A 17,186-nucleotide genomic window follows, 5' to 3' on the forward strand; every position below is an offset into this window, starting at 1 on the left:
GAAAAGACTCCAGATATTGACTAAATTCAGAGTCTGAAAAGTCTTTGCCTTGTGTGAAAAAAGAACAGGATAAAAGGCCAATCACCACCCTATCGTACATAATATTGTGGTGTACGTGAAACCCTTTCAGCCAACATTTATATTCAAGGGTACTGAATCAAAACCATTGCTTTTCTGAGCAGTAGATGACATAGATCTAACTCTCCACTGCTTTGCAACTAGAATCATCATTTATACCTGTGAAAACAGGGTGTAAATAGCTTTTAAGTAAGACTTCTCTACTCATTCATCACAGCTGTGGTGTTCTATGCCCACTTTGGGAACAGGGTACCTTAAAGAAAGGAAAGAGCACCCCGACTGTATTTAACTGTCAGAACTATTCCAGGGGGACTCAGCTCCCATCAGCTAGATAACCCAGAACCTGGTCTTCAGCATTTAAGAATAAACAAAATCAGAGCGGTGTGGCATACATTTAATACTGTTCTATTCAACTGCATCATTATGGGGCTAGATTATAGGAAACCAAAAGTGAAGAACGTGAACTATATCCATTACTGAAAAATAGAAGCAGCTACAAGATCAACCCTTGGTTGATCAACCTCTCTAATTAGTGGAGCTGAATGTCTGTGGCTAGACATCTGAACTAGGCAGGATGGTTCCATGGATAAGTTATTAGATTATGACTTGGGAGACCTCAACTCGGGTCTTTGAATTTCCACTTTCCTGGTGGACCCTGGAAACGTGACTCGGCTTTGTTGTGCCAATCTGTAAAAATCTGTTCAAGGGTGACGTTAAGACAAAGATGCTAAGGCTATAAAGTGCCTGGATGCTATAGTGATAGATGCCAGATAATTACATCAAATAGAGTTACTGTCTGCCTACAACAGCTCCATTATTGTAATAACTGTATGTTAGTAATATGAATGGCTCATTTTAAAATTAATTTCTCAGCACAATCTCACTAGCTCACACTATTACCTGTGACACATTAAGATTTACTGTATGTTAATACCTAGTGAGTAAGGGGGCAAACACAATTAAAAATATGAAGGACGCTGCATCACCAAATGAACCTTGTTCACTCATTGCACAAATTCTGTTTTGATTATTTATCTTACACTACCGTACAAAATAGACCACGATATATTTTGAAAACATCACAGAGTCTGAGTAACAGACTGGAGAACAGCATCTTGAAGGGAAATCTTTGCTGAGAACTAGGTTGAGACTATCCAGGTTTGTTTATGAAACGATTGTGTTAGATTGCTGGAGAGGGAATCAGCAAAGTCAAAATACAGAAAGAATCTTGTCCCATTTTCTTTGAAATATAATCTCGATAGGGTGTTAAAGGGATCCCTCAGCAAAATGTTATAGGGAAAATTCTGCTCTCTGCCTCTTTGCTTTCTCCCTTTCCCTTTCCATACTAATGCAAAAAGAGGCAAGACCCAGCCCCTAAAAAAGAACTCTTTATGCCATTTATCACTATTTCTTCCCAAGAAGCCCTTTCTTGAGGTTTTATTTCCAGAGAGTGTTACATGCTGGGAGCTGGGTTATTTTTTTTGTAGAAGAAACTTAAAGGTAACTTATCAAACTCCAACCAAACAGACCACAATGAATTGGGCATTTTAATTTCCCCTAGAACTTTAGCTGTTGTGCCTATGCTCACTAGCCACAGTGCATCAAATATGTGCATGAATCTGTACATAAAAAGGTTAAAAGTGCGTGTGTGTGCATGTGTGTGTACAAAGCAAGAATGTATTGATTTCCAATTTAGGTACTTATGGGATACAGTCTGTACTTTCCCAAGCCACATCAGGAACAATAATTGAGGAAGCATTATGCCCATGTTTTTCTGCCTTGCTACTGATGGACAAGGGTGCATGATGATTCAGTACCTACAGAGCCAAGCTAAAAGCCAAGTCTTCCCAGTCTGACTAGAGACGATGAAAAATCTGACCGAACACTCCACTTATCCATCAGCAACCCCACATCCTCTCACCAAAAATAATGTGTACTACATGAAAGGAATGTCCATATAGGAGGTGGACTACAGCCAATTCCTGTAACACTGGAGACTACACTACAAATGCTTAGGAAGCTCATTGGTTCATTACAAGTGCTGCAAGACTTGGAGACAGCTGCTTCTCTGTTCATCAGCTGCGGGAAGATGTACGCAGACTTTCTATTAGAAATAATATAAAAAGAAAGAAAAACATTGTCTGCGGACAAAACTTATAAAACCTGTTCTCACAGAAGAAAAGGTAAGTTTGCACACATACCTAGTATAATGTAAGACTTGTTCATAATTCCATGCTACTGGGATGTCCAGGAACCTGGGAATCTATGCATCTTCGATATGGTAGGCAAATAAATTCTAATATTACTTGCCTTAGCTCAGTAGTGCTAGTGAATGGCTTTGTGTTCAGTAACTGGCACACACTGAATATCAAATATTTTTGGTGAAAAGGCATTAATGGCATTAATGAGTGACACTGTCAGCAACCAGCAACACTGAGAGACCTCTCCAGCAAAGAGCCTTGTTGAAACTACTGTGGGTGAACTTTCAAGTCTGAAAATTGTCAGATGTCCAGCTCACTTCCTCTCACAGGTCAGGCACAGAGCCAGTTGGGTACAAACTTTAAAACAAAATTTTTCATGGCCCAAACTAATTTCCAACAAAGAGATTGGTAGATTGTGGATTAGTGAACTTCCACCACAGAGAGAAGAGCCCATCGGGAAAATCCTGCTGTGAAACGTTCTGGGGCACTCCTCTATCACCTCCACGGATGCTCTTGATCTAGTCCTCTCCCATTTACTGTCTACCTCCTACCAACACTTCTGGCACAGCAGCTCAGATATGCTGTTGTTGGAGTAAAAGGAGTGGTGTTCCAACACCATTAACACAATCTTGCAGAAGCTGCATGAAACCGCAGGAGGCTGGCCAAGATTAAAAGAGGAGAAAGCACTGAGCACCTAAAAATGTGAGAGAGTATGTGTTTAAGATGGTGATAGAAAGAGCAAGGGCAGTGAACCAGTGGCTAAGGGGTGGGTAAAGTGGTGCTGGATATAAGATAATAGGTTTGGGAAAGAATGCGGAGAACAGAATGGAAAAAAGATGGCAGCACAGAACATGAAACAGGAAGCGAAGGAATGGATGAAAGTCCAGACTGATGCAATGGGAAGGAGAAGACAGAACCTAAAGAAGTTAAGCGAGGAGCTATGCATGATGGATGCTAATCAAGTCGCTTACTGCATTCATGAAAGACACTGATGGGTGTATTGTATAGGGCAGATGACAAAAGCGCTTCAAGTGTGGGGGAAAATAACAGGAAGAACAAGGAAAAGGGCGCTGGGAAACAGGAAGGAAACAGAAGGAGAGAAAGTGATGGAAGGCAGATGGAAAAGTGAGTGCAGAAAATCCTTTCTTCCACAAATACCAGCTTTTGTCAGGTACAGATGGGAGGAGTATCTATAAGAGGCCTTGATCCAGCAGTTAGGATGTGTAGTGAATGCAAAGTGGGGGATCTGTCCCAGCACCTGAATTCTGATGATAAAAACAAATGGGATGTCAAACAGGGGAGGCGGCGCTATAGAGGAGGTGTTACGTTATTTTTATCGTGACAAGCTTTCTCAGGGAAACTCCGAGCTACCTCCAACCCTACCTCTTGCCATTCATCTATCACCATAGGACTTGGTCTCTCTCTGGTGAACTCAGCTTCCCTCTCAGCGTTTCCCTTCTACTACCATTCGTTTCACCGTGAACTCGCCGATGTCCTAGCATTACTCACAGTTCCCTGCCAGGATTTTTGTCACTAACCCCTCGCTGTGGTCTTTTCCTACAAGGTTTCCAACCCCCTTTCCCTCAGAACAGAACCCTGTGGCCAGTGTTTTAGCAGGACGGTTGAGAGCTAACTGGTTTCCAAACTTGCATTGTAGCTAAATATTCTTTTGGGTAAAAGCCCATTAAATCTAACTCAGTGAAGAACAGAGTGGAGATTTAGATGGAGCTGAAGCATCCAACACTCCTAACTTCTAAGCCTCTACTATGTTCTCTACTTACAAAGAGAAAGTAGCAGCTGAAATCATTCACTTCTCCCTAAAATAATAGTTTAGGAAAATAGCATGCTAGGTTTAACTAGCTGTTCAATAAAATAAGCCAGACACCTAACTTACACAACTATCCCTTAAATATTAGAACCCAAGGTCTCTAACTCTGGTAGGTCAAAAATAAATGGCTTTATTCATGTGCGCTATTTAAGTTCATAAGCTCTATTTAGCTTAAGCTTTGAAGAAGTTACCAACAAATGAGAAAAAAGTGGGCATTAGCAATACCCACAGTGCTTCAGCCAGGGATTCTCAAACCTGGGGCTGAAATTTAATTCAGTGGTAGAGAGAGAAGTCTTTGCCCTTCTTACCTGAAGAACTCTTTTGGTCAGGCCAGTTTTCTGAGCTAGCTGTTTCAAGTCCTTGGCATCAGGGTTATGATTAATAGCAAAGTAAGACTTCATTGTCCGCAACTGGTGGTGTTTGAATGATGTCCTCATGCGCTTTGTTTTTTGATTGCTGGGGTATTGCTGGTCTCTATCCAGGTGGTCACCATCATTTTCATTGCAACTTAAAGCTAAACGCAACAAGAGGGAAAGGGCGTGTAAATCCATTGCTCAGTGACCAGCATTGTTTGCAGTTCATCTGAGTGCAGCAATTAAAATAACACACCATGGCATGTATTGTGCTAGTACAAGTTCTACTTGCCTTCCTCTCTGTTCCTGCATCCTGCTATTCTTCCTTTACAATAACCAGTCTGCAAGATCCCTCACCTGCCTCTTTACCACTTCTAAAATGTCAGGTCTGCTTCCTTTTTGCTTTTCTCCTTTTCCACACATTGTTCCCCACTTTCTACTTGCAGGACAGTAGCTGTCCTCAACTTCGTAAGTGTTTTAATATACTTTTATCACCATAAATTGCATTGTATGGTACAAAAAGAAGCTGTTACAATAGAATTCACTTAAATCTCAAATGAAACAGACCAATTCCTCCATCAAACTAAACCCTGTAGACTATAAGACCAGCCATTAAATAAAACACTATTAGAGGAATAATGTTTGTGCATACCACTGAGAAAATCACAACTATAATTTGACTAGTTAATGACATTAACCTGTTAAAATAATGTTGACCATGTGCCAAGCCAAAATTTACATTTTTCTCCATTATTTATATCTCAATAAAGACAAAACTTCTTTCAAAAATAGTTTAAAAGATCAATTGTCATCATATCCCTTTCAGATAATTTAACAAGGCATATTTGCAAAAATCAGTGACAAATATGACATATGATATCTCAGAGCAAAAGAACATAGCAAGTATTATCAAATAGCCAAGCAAAATATTCTTATAAACCACGGGTATTTTTTATTTTATATATGCATACAGTAAACCACAGAAGATCCTCTTAATATAACATTAAGGATCGAGCTTAAACCCGCAAAAAAATTCAGCGATATGTCGGGAAATCAGCTCTGACATTTTGTCATTATTTTATCCTACTGTGTTCAGGTATCTACAATCTCCTTCTATAATTAAAAAAAGTTTTATGTTAAAAATGGGGAATATCCCCATAATCTTCATTTCATTCTCTCCCTTGGTAATTATTTATTCATTCCACTAAAATGGCTAAAAAAACTGGAACAAATACCTATCTTGGGAGCTTTAAATTGTGAATTATTGATCCAGCTGTCCAAACATACACACATAGATTCTTTAAATTGTCCATCATCACTGACTCAGTACAATGCAGTGCATCTGGAAGGTACATACATGTTTACGGTGTTATTTCAAATGCAGATTATTTATCCAATTTAAGTTGTCAGCTCTATGGAATAAATATGAATTTTAAAAGTCAGGTGTTGAAACCAATTTTACAAAGTCTTCATAATATGAATGTGTGTGTCTTTTGTGCCCGTGATAATAAATGCATGCAGACCTTATAGAAAACAGTTACTCAGCATGTACAGTGGTTGCACTGCAAACTTCAGCATTTCAGAGACTTTTTGAAAGCCACAGCGTATTATGGAATATGGCCTGCAAAATTTCAGTTTGGAAAAGAAAGGCAAGTTTGTCTCATAGACATATAAAAATATCTGAAACCTCAAAACTTCTCTCTGTTTTTGCACTCCTGTAATTTAAAAAAAGAAATAGTCAAAAAAGTTAAAGCAACTGTGGTTAAATACACACACACACACACACACACACACACACACACATATATATTTAAAAATTCTTCCCAGGCTAACCTTGTGCCAACTTTTAGCAATGAGAGCCTTTTTTTTCTGCTCAGTTATAAACTTGGTTTTCTTATGGAAACACTGACAGCACCTGAATTTGAGGGGGGAGAACACAAAAGGGGGCAGCAGAATGCTGCATTTATTGAGCTGAATGGAATGAGCTGGAATCTTTCTCTGGCTTAGAAATCCACGTCTGGTTGCCAAACGTGGAGCCACCCCATGTGCTTCAGTCTCCCTCATAGTTGCATTCCTTCCTCAGATAACTGGGAAGAAGATTAACTAAAACTATACTGCTCAGGGCAAATGGGGCTATGGAAATGTAAGATAATACATTATTTATTATAATTGTTGTTTAAAGAAATTCACTCACAGAATTGTAGAAATTAGGGATGGGCAAGACCTGTGAGCTTCATACTAAATCCTTCCTAACCCTCCCAGGGGCGATGTGTCAATTATTTATGAGGAAACACATAAATTCTTCCTCTGAAGAATGGAAACCTATTTTCTTGATATGGGCGTTGTGCCCTGCAACACAGCAAGCCCCAGGACTGCAGACAACAGGGAGACTGAGGACCCTGGTTCTGAATACATTCTGTAAAGAGCTATCTATGTATGTTTGTAGTTCAATAAAGTAATAGTGACTCTAAACCCTCCCAAAATGAAATCCCAGCTTGCCATCAAGCCCTGATCAGACACTGAATCACTTGTTCTTTGAAAATATCCCATCTATGACTTATTTCTTGTCATTTTATTACCCCATCTGCCGAAAAAAATGAAAATCAGCGCTATCCCATTTGGGACTTGTAGAACTATTGTCCTTTTTTGACAAAATAGAATTTGAAAGTCTGTTGGGGTGTCTGTTGCTTCCTCATGTTGTGCTAGCTGGCTGGATAACCCTAGGCGATGCCTAGCCTGACATACATAGTCCTGTTTAGTGCCAACAGCCATTCAAGCATGGTTATGGTAAGTAGCATCCCATCTTTAAAAAAGTCTGTTGGATTAGACCAAAGACTACCTTTATGAGAATCTGGAATCCCTCCAAGGGCTGCAGGCACATGTATAGGCCATTTTTTTATGGGGACGGGGAAAGCAGGGTGAGGGTCTCCTGCAATCAGTTCAAAGAGATAATCCCACCAACACGGCCCGTATAGCACTCTGCTTGTCAAGCACTTCCCCTCCTCTTCCTTGTGTGCTACCCCTGTCTATCTCATGAAGGATCTGCTGGACTATCTGGATTCCAGGTTCCTGCTCAGCTGCAGGCTGTAGGATTCCTGCTGTGAGACTCGTTCAAAAACAGCATTCAGTAAAATGCCAATCAAATGGGGAAGACTTATATGAGCAAGACTAATGCTTGGTTCCCGCTTTGGGTGCTGGACCCTGAAATTCCCTTTGCAACTCCCAGCATGTCCACTGAACACAGACTTCCACTCTGCGCTCCCCCAGCAAAAGCGACCACCAGCCACTGAACCACACTTGTGCTGGCCACCAAACCCCCTCTCCACGAGTCTCTGGCTGGCCACCCTGAGCCCTGGCTCACCCCTTACAACCCCCCCATGAACAACACTGTGCAAACACCAATTTGCCCAGAAAATGTTGTAAGCGTTACCATGTATTTGGGCCTGGCATTCGAAAGCAAAAACGTTGGGATTTGCTGCTGAGAAACAGAGTGTACCAAACTGTGTGGTGAAAGGGCCAGCGGCTCAAAGCAAGGGCACATTACTGTGATTATAATAAACCATGGTTGAACGAGTACTCATGGATCCTTCTTGTGCCCCCCTGCTCCCCGGATCTCTCCGGGTAGGGGTTCAAATCGTGCACAAATAATCAGCATGGTGCAGATGGTACAGGGTGGGGAAAGTAATGATTTCCTATGGAGAAATTAACTGTTTGATTTTAGCAGCTCCTGTTTGACGTGTTAAAACTGCCAAAAGAAGAAAGGAAATCAGGTCCTGGTGATACAGAGAAAGAGACATCAGCTCTGCTCTGTACGGCTCCGAAATTCGCACCCGTTTCCACCTGCGTTCAGGGTGACATGAGCTCCTTGAGGCCCGCTGCTGCCTTGAGAGGTCTGCGGCGAGCCTTTGGGGAACAGAATCCGGAAGAGAATCCCCGGCTGCCTCCCAGCGCGCGGGCCTGGGTCTCTCCTCTCCCCGGAGAAGGAAGGGGCACGGGGGCATTTGGCTCCTCATCGCGCTGGAAACAGACGCTGCTGCCCGGGGATGCAGCAGTCCTAGCACCTGGCGCCAGGAGCGTTCCCCTCACGGCTCCACCCCTGAAGTTTCCAGGAATCTCCCCTTCAGCCTTGACATTTCAAGGCCTTCTGTTGGGAATCGGGGCAAGAAGGGCTGTGTTCGGTGGCTGCCCCAGCTTGTGCGCAAAGGGGGCCGTGAGAAACTGGGGCTCTTCTGTGGCACTGGGTCCCGAGGGGAGGAGTCCCGGGGGCCTCCCCAGGCTTCAGAGGCAGAGCTGCCAACAAGGAGCTAAGGCCGGGGAGGCAGGGGTCTTCTCCTTCCTCCTGCGGCCAGGGCCCAAAGACCCCCCCAGCTGCAACCTGTGGGGTTCCTGCACGGAGGGCCTGCGAAGGGCAGAGGCCTACCCTGCGGGGGGGGGGGGCAGGAAAGGCTCCCGTGGGCTCCCCCGCTGCAGGGCTCCGCCTGCCCGGTCCTCCCCGGGACCTGCCTCCCCCCGGCACCGCGGGCATCCTGCGCCCCCGGCACTGCGCGGCATTTCCAGCGGCGCGGCGGGCGGGGGGGGGGGGCCGTTTGTTCCACACCCCGCTCACAGGTGCTCGCGCGTGCAGCCGGCTTCCCGCCCGTGACTGACTGCCCTAAAAAAGCCCGTCAAGCTCCGTGCCAACAAGTGAGAGCAGAAATAATGATCACAGGAGCACGCTTTAAAAATAGGGAAAGCCAGAAAACGCGATCTTTTGAAGTCCCGGCTCCCTCGGAAGCCGTTTGCGCCTGTCAGGCTCTACCCGCGTCCGCCCCGCCGCCCCCCGCCGCCAGCTGGCTCTGTCGCGGGGAAGGGGTCGAGCCCGCCCCGCGGCAGGTGAAGCCCCGCCGCCCCGCGCGGGCCGACCCGTCTGCCCCCGCCGCCGCCGAGAGCGCAGGCCCGGCGGGGGCGGCCCCGGCCGCGCCGACACCGGGGCAAAAGCCGCGGCCGCTGTGCTGCAGACGGGCGGGCCGATCCTGCCGAGACCCGGCGCGGTTGCGGGGCGCGGGCGCTGTGCGGGCACTGCGGCCTCCCGCCCGCCCCGCTCCTCGTCTTCAGCGACCGCCAGGCGCGTCCGCGCAGCCGTCCCCGCCTGGCGCGCAAACTGCGCGCGGCCGTCCCGGCGCGGCGCCCCCGCCTCCTCCTAGCGCCCAGGTCCCAGGCGCCCCCAAATCAGAGCAGAGCTGCCCCTTCCCCCCGGCCGAGCCTCGCGCCAAAAGCCAGGCAGTGCCCGGGCTGGCGTTTACGGCGCAGACTTTACAGAGAGGGGTTTTTTATCCAGAGCAACACGCCCCCCCCGCCCCCCCCAGCATCTCTCTGAAATGCCTAGACTACGCCAGAAGGGAAAACCTCCTCCTGGGCACAACCACGCGGATGCAGGCAGAAGGCAGGCGCGTTTCTCGGGCCGCGCAGGAGGCCTGCTGGCCTTCCCGAGCTCGCAGAGCGACAGCAGCGCGGTGGGGAGCCTGGACGGGGAAACAGCCCGGGACGCTGCCCCCGCGACGTGCAGCCCGGGGCCCGCCGCGTCCCGGGGCTCCGGCTCTTGCTGCTGATCGCAGCGGAAGTTCAGCGGGGCAGGGAGCTCGGGGCTGCGGGGCCGTCGGTCACCCGCAGCTCCAGCCAAACTTGTCGTCGGGCAGACAGCGCGGGCCCGCCGGAAAACACCTGCTTTCCGCAGCGACTGACGGTGCTCGGCCTGCCCGGCGCGCACCGGAGCTCCCCTCCTCCCACCTCGGGCCCCAGGGAAAGCACCACGTTTTTCCCCGCTTCCTTTTTGCAGAAGTCTCCAGTGCAAGAGCTCGGGAGAGGGCAGAACAATTCACCCCAACAGCAGCCCTCAAGAATTTAGCTACTAAAGGAAATTCACAGCTCTCTGAAGTGCTAACTTACAATCTCTGGTTTCCAGATTTTATTTCAAGCTAGGCTCTCCCCCCTCCCCCCTCCTTAACCAGATGACCTTGCTTCAAAACATTTTATTTCCAGCTGAAGTGAAAAATGCTAACATATTAGCTTCTGTAATTGCAGTTTGACAGCACTTGATCTCAATAATTATGCTGCAGCTAAACTATTATTAACGGTTTAAGCTAAAATAAACTGCGATCCCCCTTCGGAGGGGAAGAGAAACAAGCCATCTGCACGGTTCCTGGGGGAGCACGGGGTCTCTTACCTGCGTTGTAAGCTGCCAGGTCCGCCCCAGGCCCTGGGCTCTTCCTCTTCCTGGGTCTCCCCTTCTGGACAGTCCCCACGCCGTTGTAATAAGGCAGTCCCAAAGTGTTGGCAGAGCCCGCTCCCAGTGCCGGGCCCTTCCCCGCGGCTACATCCGAGTGATTGAAATGCACCTGGTACTCCCCCTGGATGAGCGTCTCGAAGTGGAGGCGGCAGTACACCAGATTGTCCTTCATGCCAAAGTGGTCGCCGGTGGTCAGCATCTTGTTGCAAGTGGTGCAAGTGAAGCAGTTTAAGTGATATACCAAATCCCTGGCCCTCATGACCATTTCCGACGCGGAGATCCCCAGGTGACACCTCGCGCAGCGCTGCACCGAGAACCTCCTGCAACACACAAGGGCCAGAGAGACATGAGCACCGCGTTCCCCCCCTGCCAGCTCACAGCTCCTCACCGTGCCCTGGCGCTGGACATCACCGGGACGCTTAAAGGTGGTCCTCCTCTCCAGCCAGGGAGCTTTGTCCGGAGAGGATCTGCAGGGTGGGCTCCGGGCTGGGATCCCTGGATGGGAAGAGAGAGCTGAACAAGGCAGGAAAGCTGGCGGAGTGGAGCTGGCCTCCGGGGCTCGGAGCTGGCAGGGCGTGGGCTCGGCCGGACAAGCCCTGGCGGCGTCCCGCTTCGCCCCTGGCGACGGCAGGAGGGCCTGTGCCGGGCGCGGCGCCCGCGGGAGCTCCGCAGGCGCGGGCCGGGGCTCGGTGCTGACGCGGCCGGGGTCCCCGGCCCGCTCCCCGCGCCCCCCGCCCCAGTCCGGGCGCAACGCTGCGCGCGATTTCCAGAGGGCGCGTAGGCGTGCGGGGGAAGGCGCGGGGCTCTCGGCCCGCCGACGCGGGCCCCGGGCTGCGGCCGTACCTGTAGTAGTCCTCCTTGCAGTAGATGCTGCCGTCCTTGCTGAAGCAGGTGAGCTCGGACTCCAGGTTGAGCTTGCACTCGCAGCACTTGAGGCAGCGCATGTGCCACTGCTTGTCCACGGCCAGCAGGTAATAGCGGTCCGAGATCTTGCCCCCGCAGCCGGCGCACAGGGCGGCCCGGTCACTGCTGATGGACGGCATGGTCTGCTGGGGAGAGCACAGGGGCCGTGAGCCGGACGGAGCAGCCCCCGGCGCCGCGCCCGCCCCGTCCCGCGGAGCCCCCCGCCCGGGCCGGCCCGCCGCCGCCGCCGCCGCCGCCGCCGCCGCTCCCCTCCGAGCTCCCCGGCCCGCGGCGCGGAGGAGCAGGCCCCGGCGCGGCCCCGCCTGCGCCTCTCGCGGAGCCGCGGGAGAGCCGGCTCCGCGGGGGCCCGGCCCGGGCAGGGAGGGAGGGAGGACGAAGGAAAGGCGGCGGCACGCCAGGGCAGCCTGGGACAAACTTGGAGGCAGTAAAACTAAACGTAACCCCTATATAATTTAATAGTTTCGTGTCAAATCGCAGCCCGAGCGAACCCCTGAAAAAACAGCCAACTTCCACGCGAGAGAGGGAGAGAGAGAAAGCCCCCTGGAAGCCATTTCAGACCAACGGGAAAACACCCTCCGTTCTTTCACCCGGGATCTACAAAGCGCGATCGAAGTGGGAAGGGGCAGGCGTGCAGCAGTATTTATGGCAGGCTTTGCAATTCGCTTTTGTTCGTTTCCTTCCAAATCTGCTGGTAACATGGCAGCTCGGAAAGCCCACAGCTTTTCTTCTGATGCAAACCCGGCACAAAGGTTTCCCCCCAGCTCTGGCGGGCTCGGTTCTGGTTCTGGGCTCCCTTTTAGTTTTCTTTTTTGCCCCTCCGGCTCCAGCCGCCGTGCGCGGGTCCAAACAGGGCGGCTAAAAGGGAGCAGCGAACAGACGGGAAAGAAAGCGGCTCTCTCCTCGGGCACTCGGGAGGTGTCCGGGCACCTTTACTCCACACCATCCACCGCCCCAGCCCTGGGGCTTGGATTTCACTGGCACAATTCAAAGCACGACGCAAGTCTAGCCACGGGCCCCCCGCTCTCCCCCAGCTCCACCGCTACTTATCTCTTTCAAGCGAAGTGAACCCCGATTAACGGTCGTTTCAGAAGCAAAAACCGCTTCCTGAGAAGCCACTTGAAATAAAACGCGGCTCCTCCGCTTTGTCCTTCCAGGGACGGGAATATTTGGAGACTGCCAAAAAGGTGCTCCTAAGCCCCAGCTCCTAGCACGGAGACAAAATACCCGACTAACTGCGCTGGGACAGATGACCCGATTCGTTCAAGTATTTTTTTTTTTTTACCTGCGGGGGACAAAAGCAAACTTTTCAACGCCCCCTCCCAAAAATATATACGCGTGTAGAGAAGAAGCCAGGTTATATATATCCTTCCAGGGAGCACGCTTTCGTGACAGCCGTTATTTCACCATTAAACGGACTTGCCTTGACTGCTTGGCAGCTCTTTTCTACATGGTAGCGACGAAAATAAATACACCAGGGGAAACTTAAAATCAAACGAGAGGGGCTTTTTTCTCCCCCCTGCACGTGGCCATATTCGCTGCGTAGGTAGAGGCAGAATTTAGCCAAATCCGCGATATTTTTTTTTTTAACCTAGCAAGGGGCTGCCCTTCCTATTTACGAAAAACCAAAAACCAAAAGTCGGGAGACGCGGAATGTGGAAGCAATCGGATCCACTCGGAAAAATCTCTTCCATGTTGCTGGCCGCAATCGCGTGGAAGGAAGACCCGATTTTAGCGAACGGCGTGGGTGCTCCGGGCACGCCTGTGAGCGCACGCGTCCTCCCAGTCGCCAGGCACGAAGCGAGCCTGAAACCCCTTTCGGGACCCCGAGCCCCGCTCGGCCCCTGCCCGCCCCGCGCGGGGCTCGTGGCCGCGGCTCCCGCCTCCCGGGAGCCGAGTGGCCGCGGGGCTCGCGCCGAGGGGCCCGAGCCCCGCGCTGTCCGCACGCCCGGCGGCCCCGCGCCGGCCCCGGCCCCGGCCCCTCCTCGCTCCTGCCCAAACTTCGGGGCAGGCCGGCGGCGGCGGCGGCGGCGGCGGGGCCGGGCCGGGCCGGGCCGGGCCGGGCGAGGCAGCGCTGTCCTGGCGGGGCGGCTCATTTCGGGGCTGGCGTCTCGCACCCTCTCTCCTCCTACCGTTTCGGTCTCTCCCCTGTCTATGGCCGAGCTGATGGCCGGCGCCTCGCTCTTGGCTCTGCGGTCCATCTCGTCGATGACCCCGTGCATCTCCGAGCCGGACAGGCTGTGGAAAAGCATCGCTGAGGAAGCGGACGAGGAGGCCGCGAGCTGCGGCGGCGGCTGCGGACAGCGGTCGGGGTCCCTGCAGGAGCCCAGAACTGGCGTTAGCCGGAGCCCGCCCCCATGCATCGAGCACGGCCGCCCCGTCTGTCCTCGGGCTCCCCCCGCGCCGCGCCGCGCCGCGCAAGGCCGGGCAGCGCCGCGCCGCGCCGGCCGAGGCTGTCGGGGGCAGGGGCGTCGGGGCTGGGCTCTAGTCTGCTGCGTGGGCCCGGCGCATCCCTCTAGGAGGCTTCTTCGGGGCAGGGCTCATTGCCCCGGCGCCCGGCTCTGGCCCAGCGGGCGGACGGCTGCGCGGCTGCGGGGCGGGGGCACGGCAACCAAAAAAAGCCAAACCAAAACAAGAGCAAAAAAAAAAACCGGGGGGTGGGGGGTGTGGAAATTAAACCATCTTCGGCCCGGCACAAACCGAGAGAAAACGAGGCGGCCCCTACATGGCAGCGGGCAGGGGCACGGGGAGGGCTGCCTGCCGGCGCCGCGCGGTGCGCGCAGTCCGGGGGCTAGTAGCGGCGGCGGCGGCGGCAGCAGCTCCTCGGGGGCAAGGTTTGCTCCTTCCCCCGCTCCTCCCCCAGGCCCCGGGAGCTCATTGGGAAGGGGAAGGCGCCGGGGGGAGGGAGAGGGGCTGGACGGGCACCAAGTGGGACGGGCGCTGCGGCGCCCCTCTCCCCCCCGGGCGCCCCGCGGGCGCTGCTCCGCGCCCCGCCGCTCCCAGGGACATTAAGTTGGGGGCTGCGCCGCGGGAGCGCCGGGGGGAGGAGGAGCGGAGCGGAGCCGGAGCCGCAGCCGCAGCCGGAGCCGGAGCCGGAGCCGCCGCCGCCGCCGCCGCAACCCCGCACGCGGCGAGCGAGGCTCCTGCAGTCCCAGCCCCGCGCAAGGCTCCGCGCCTTTTCTACAGCCCCTCTGACATCATGTCCTGCCCAGCCCCCATTGGCTGCCACCGCGCCCGGCCCTGGCACCATGTGCTCGGGGACGCGATGCGGAGCGGAGCCCGAGAGGCGCGGCCCGGCCTGCCGGGACCCGCCGGCCCGGGCCGCAGCCGCCCCCGGCCCCGCGCGGAGCGGGTGTGGCGCGCCCCGGCGCGCGAGGCCCCGAGCCTCCCCGCGCCCGAGGGACGGTCGGATCCCCGGGTGCGGTCCGCGGGCTGTGGCCGCCGGCCGCCCGCTTCGCGGCGAGAGCATCGAGCCGCGCGCGGGCCGCTGCAGCTCCCGGCGCCGCCTGCGCACGGACCGCTCGGGCTGCCGGCCTTCCCAGATACACTTTAGGAGAACTAGGCCAGAAAGGCCTCGCCCCAGCTTCAGTCACAGGCTCCAGAAGCGTACCCGAGGCGTGCAGTGGAAATGTTACCGAGCTTTGTGAGCTCTCTCCAGGAAGAGAAACGGCATGGTAGAGTTAACCTTAGCATGTCAAGCGTCAGAGTTTTAATTAGGTTAATAATAAAAGGATTACATTGAAATTACATTTACTTCTAAGAACCTCAGATTTACGGGGGCTCCGTGTGTGCAAAATATGAAATAGATGTGTTATTAGCAGTAGTTTGTCATCTCTGAGCGGTAGTGCAGTTTTTACTGTTACTTGGTATTTCGTGGTTACTTTTGCTAGTAAGGGCAGTGGGACTGCACCTCTGGCTGTACTAAGGTGAAGCAGCTATATGTGGTTCGGAGCAGCATTATTCCAGTTACATGGCAACTTGCTTGGATTTAGCTGTTTCGTCATCTTCCTTACAAGACACTAGACATTATTATTATTGCTTTTGCCCTTTTGAATACCTCCAGCTCCTTGAATACCTCAAAGGGGGGAATGAGGTGTTGTCCCCCATGTTATGTCTCTCAGAGACTTCTCTAAAACCCCACAAGAGCACTTGAGGAGCCATGCAGAATACAGGCTAAGGTGGCATCTGTGGGCTCATCCAGAGACTGTGCCAAAGGTATCCAAACTTAGAAACAAAGGAAACTGATACCTTTGCTCAGATTAGAAAGTGCAACAGAACAACTCCTTTTGTATGATTTTTCTATAGATAGAATATTTTTTTTGCTTTGATACGGTTTCTTTCACTCACTGTATACATTTATACAGATGTGATTTTTGCTATTGTGACTTATTCGTTGTAGAGGAACTTATGCGGGCATGAAATCACCATGCAGATTGATAGTAATAGGCTCTTTTCAGCACTTTATCTCTCCCTTCTCTGCTAAAGTTGTAAGACCTCCCAAGCATTGCCTCCATTTAACAACGTACAGGTGGAAAACAGCCTAGCCAGCAAGTTACACACTGTGCTGTTTGCCTAATACTGTCCTTTGCCATGGAGCACAACTGGTTTGCCTTTTGCTGGGTAGCTTGCTGTAGGTGTTCTTCATCTAAAGCCTATATCTCTTTGTATATGTCATGCAGTAATGCAGAATTTATCACACATATTGCAAATGAATTTGCAGCTGAACCAGGTCATGGCTTCTACTTAATATAGGTCTCAGACATCATCTAAATTATTAGATTATATAATTATATTTATGTAATGGTTGAAAAAATAAGACAAGTAGCTGCATTAAAAAGGTATGGCATGACCCCCAGCTCACAGGCCACTATCTCTGATTATCTTCCTAAGTGATATACAAACACAAGAAGACATCCAGCCCTTGCTACCAAAACACAAGGAAAGTAGTAGAATGTAAACACAAAGCTGCTAGTGTACATACTGACACATGAATGACATTTACATTGTTCAGAATAAAAAGCAGGATATTCCTGAATAATGAACAGGGAAGAAAACACTATAATATGAATCATCTTTTAAAATCAAATAGGGGCTCTTTTGAAATGGGAAATTATTCATCAAAAAAAGTGCAGCTAATAATAAAGTCCCTTAACCTGTATTTTGTAGTAGGTGACAGGTGAACAAATCACAGGTCTAGAGTTTCTCTACCCTGCCTCTCTCTGGTAACGTCATCTCCAGTACCATCTGCTACCTACCAGACAAACAGACCAACCACATAATGAGGTACCAGCTTCCACCCAGCTACCGTGACTAAATCAGAACAAAAGAATTCAACGCCTCCTTCAACAAAGGGACACAAGTCTAAGCTGTCTTTGCTAATTGCTGGGTTTCAGGTTGTCTGTTAGAGATTTTAAGTGAGCTACAAACTACATCAATACTTTTTTGCTATGGGATAAAGGTAAAAAGAATAAAAGATAAATGGAAGCAAAAGGTAAGAAAGAAGAGAAGAAAAGCTCAGGAAACAAGTAACTAGTTATGGT

The 17,186-nt window shown here is 51.3% G+C and overlaps 1 protein-coding gene across 14 annotated transcripts in view; it reads right to left on the reverse strand.

Annotated features, from left to right (window-relative positions):
• LHX2 (LIM homeobox 2) overlaps positions 1 to 14,773 on the reverse strand; it is a 46,500-nt gene extending 31,727 nt beyond the window's left edge. For 5 of the 14 annotated variants that reach the window (XR_016438576.1, XR_016438575.1, XR_016438574.1 and 2 more), the window contains exons 1-4: positions 13,779 to 14,283; positions 11,569 to 11,774; positions 10,663 to 11,045; positions 4,416 to 4,621 (exon numbers count right to left, since the gene is read on the reverse strand). Coding sequence is in view for 10 of the 14 variants with exons in the window: in XM_090022784.1 (XP_089878910.1) it covers positions 4,416 to 4,621; positions 10,663 to 11,045; positions 11,569 to 11,774; positions 13,779 to 14,009 (1,026 nt within the window). In the remaining 4 variants the exon portion in view is untranslated. Of the gene's footprint in view, positions 1 to 4,415; positions 4,622 to 10,662; positions 11,046 to 11,568; positions 12,854 to 13,778; positions 14,284 to 14,346 lie in introns of those variants that run through there. The other 9 variants (XM_090022789.1, XM_090022788.1, XM_090022787.1 and 6 more) reach the window with 6 other exon arrangements.
• Between the last annotated feature and the right edge of the window lie 2,413 nt (positions 14,774 to 17,186).

The sequence above is a fragment of the Crocodylus siamensis genome, chromosome 11 (assembly GCF_052110815.1).
Source record: "Crocodylus siamensis isolate JL-2025a chromosome 11, ASM5211081v1, whole genome shotgun sequence".
Classification (NCBI taxonomy): domain Eukaryota; kingdom Metazoa; phylum Chordata; order Crocodylia; family Crocodylidae; genus Crocodylus; species Crocodylus siamensis.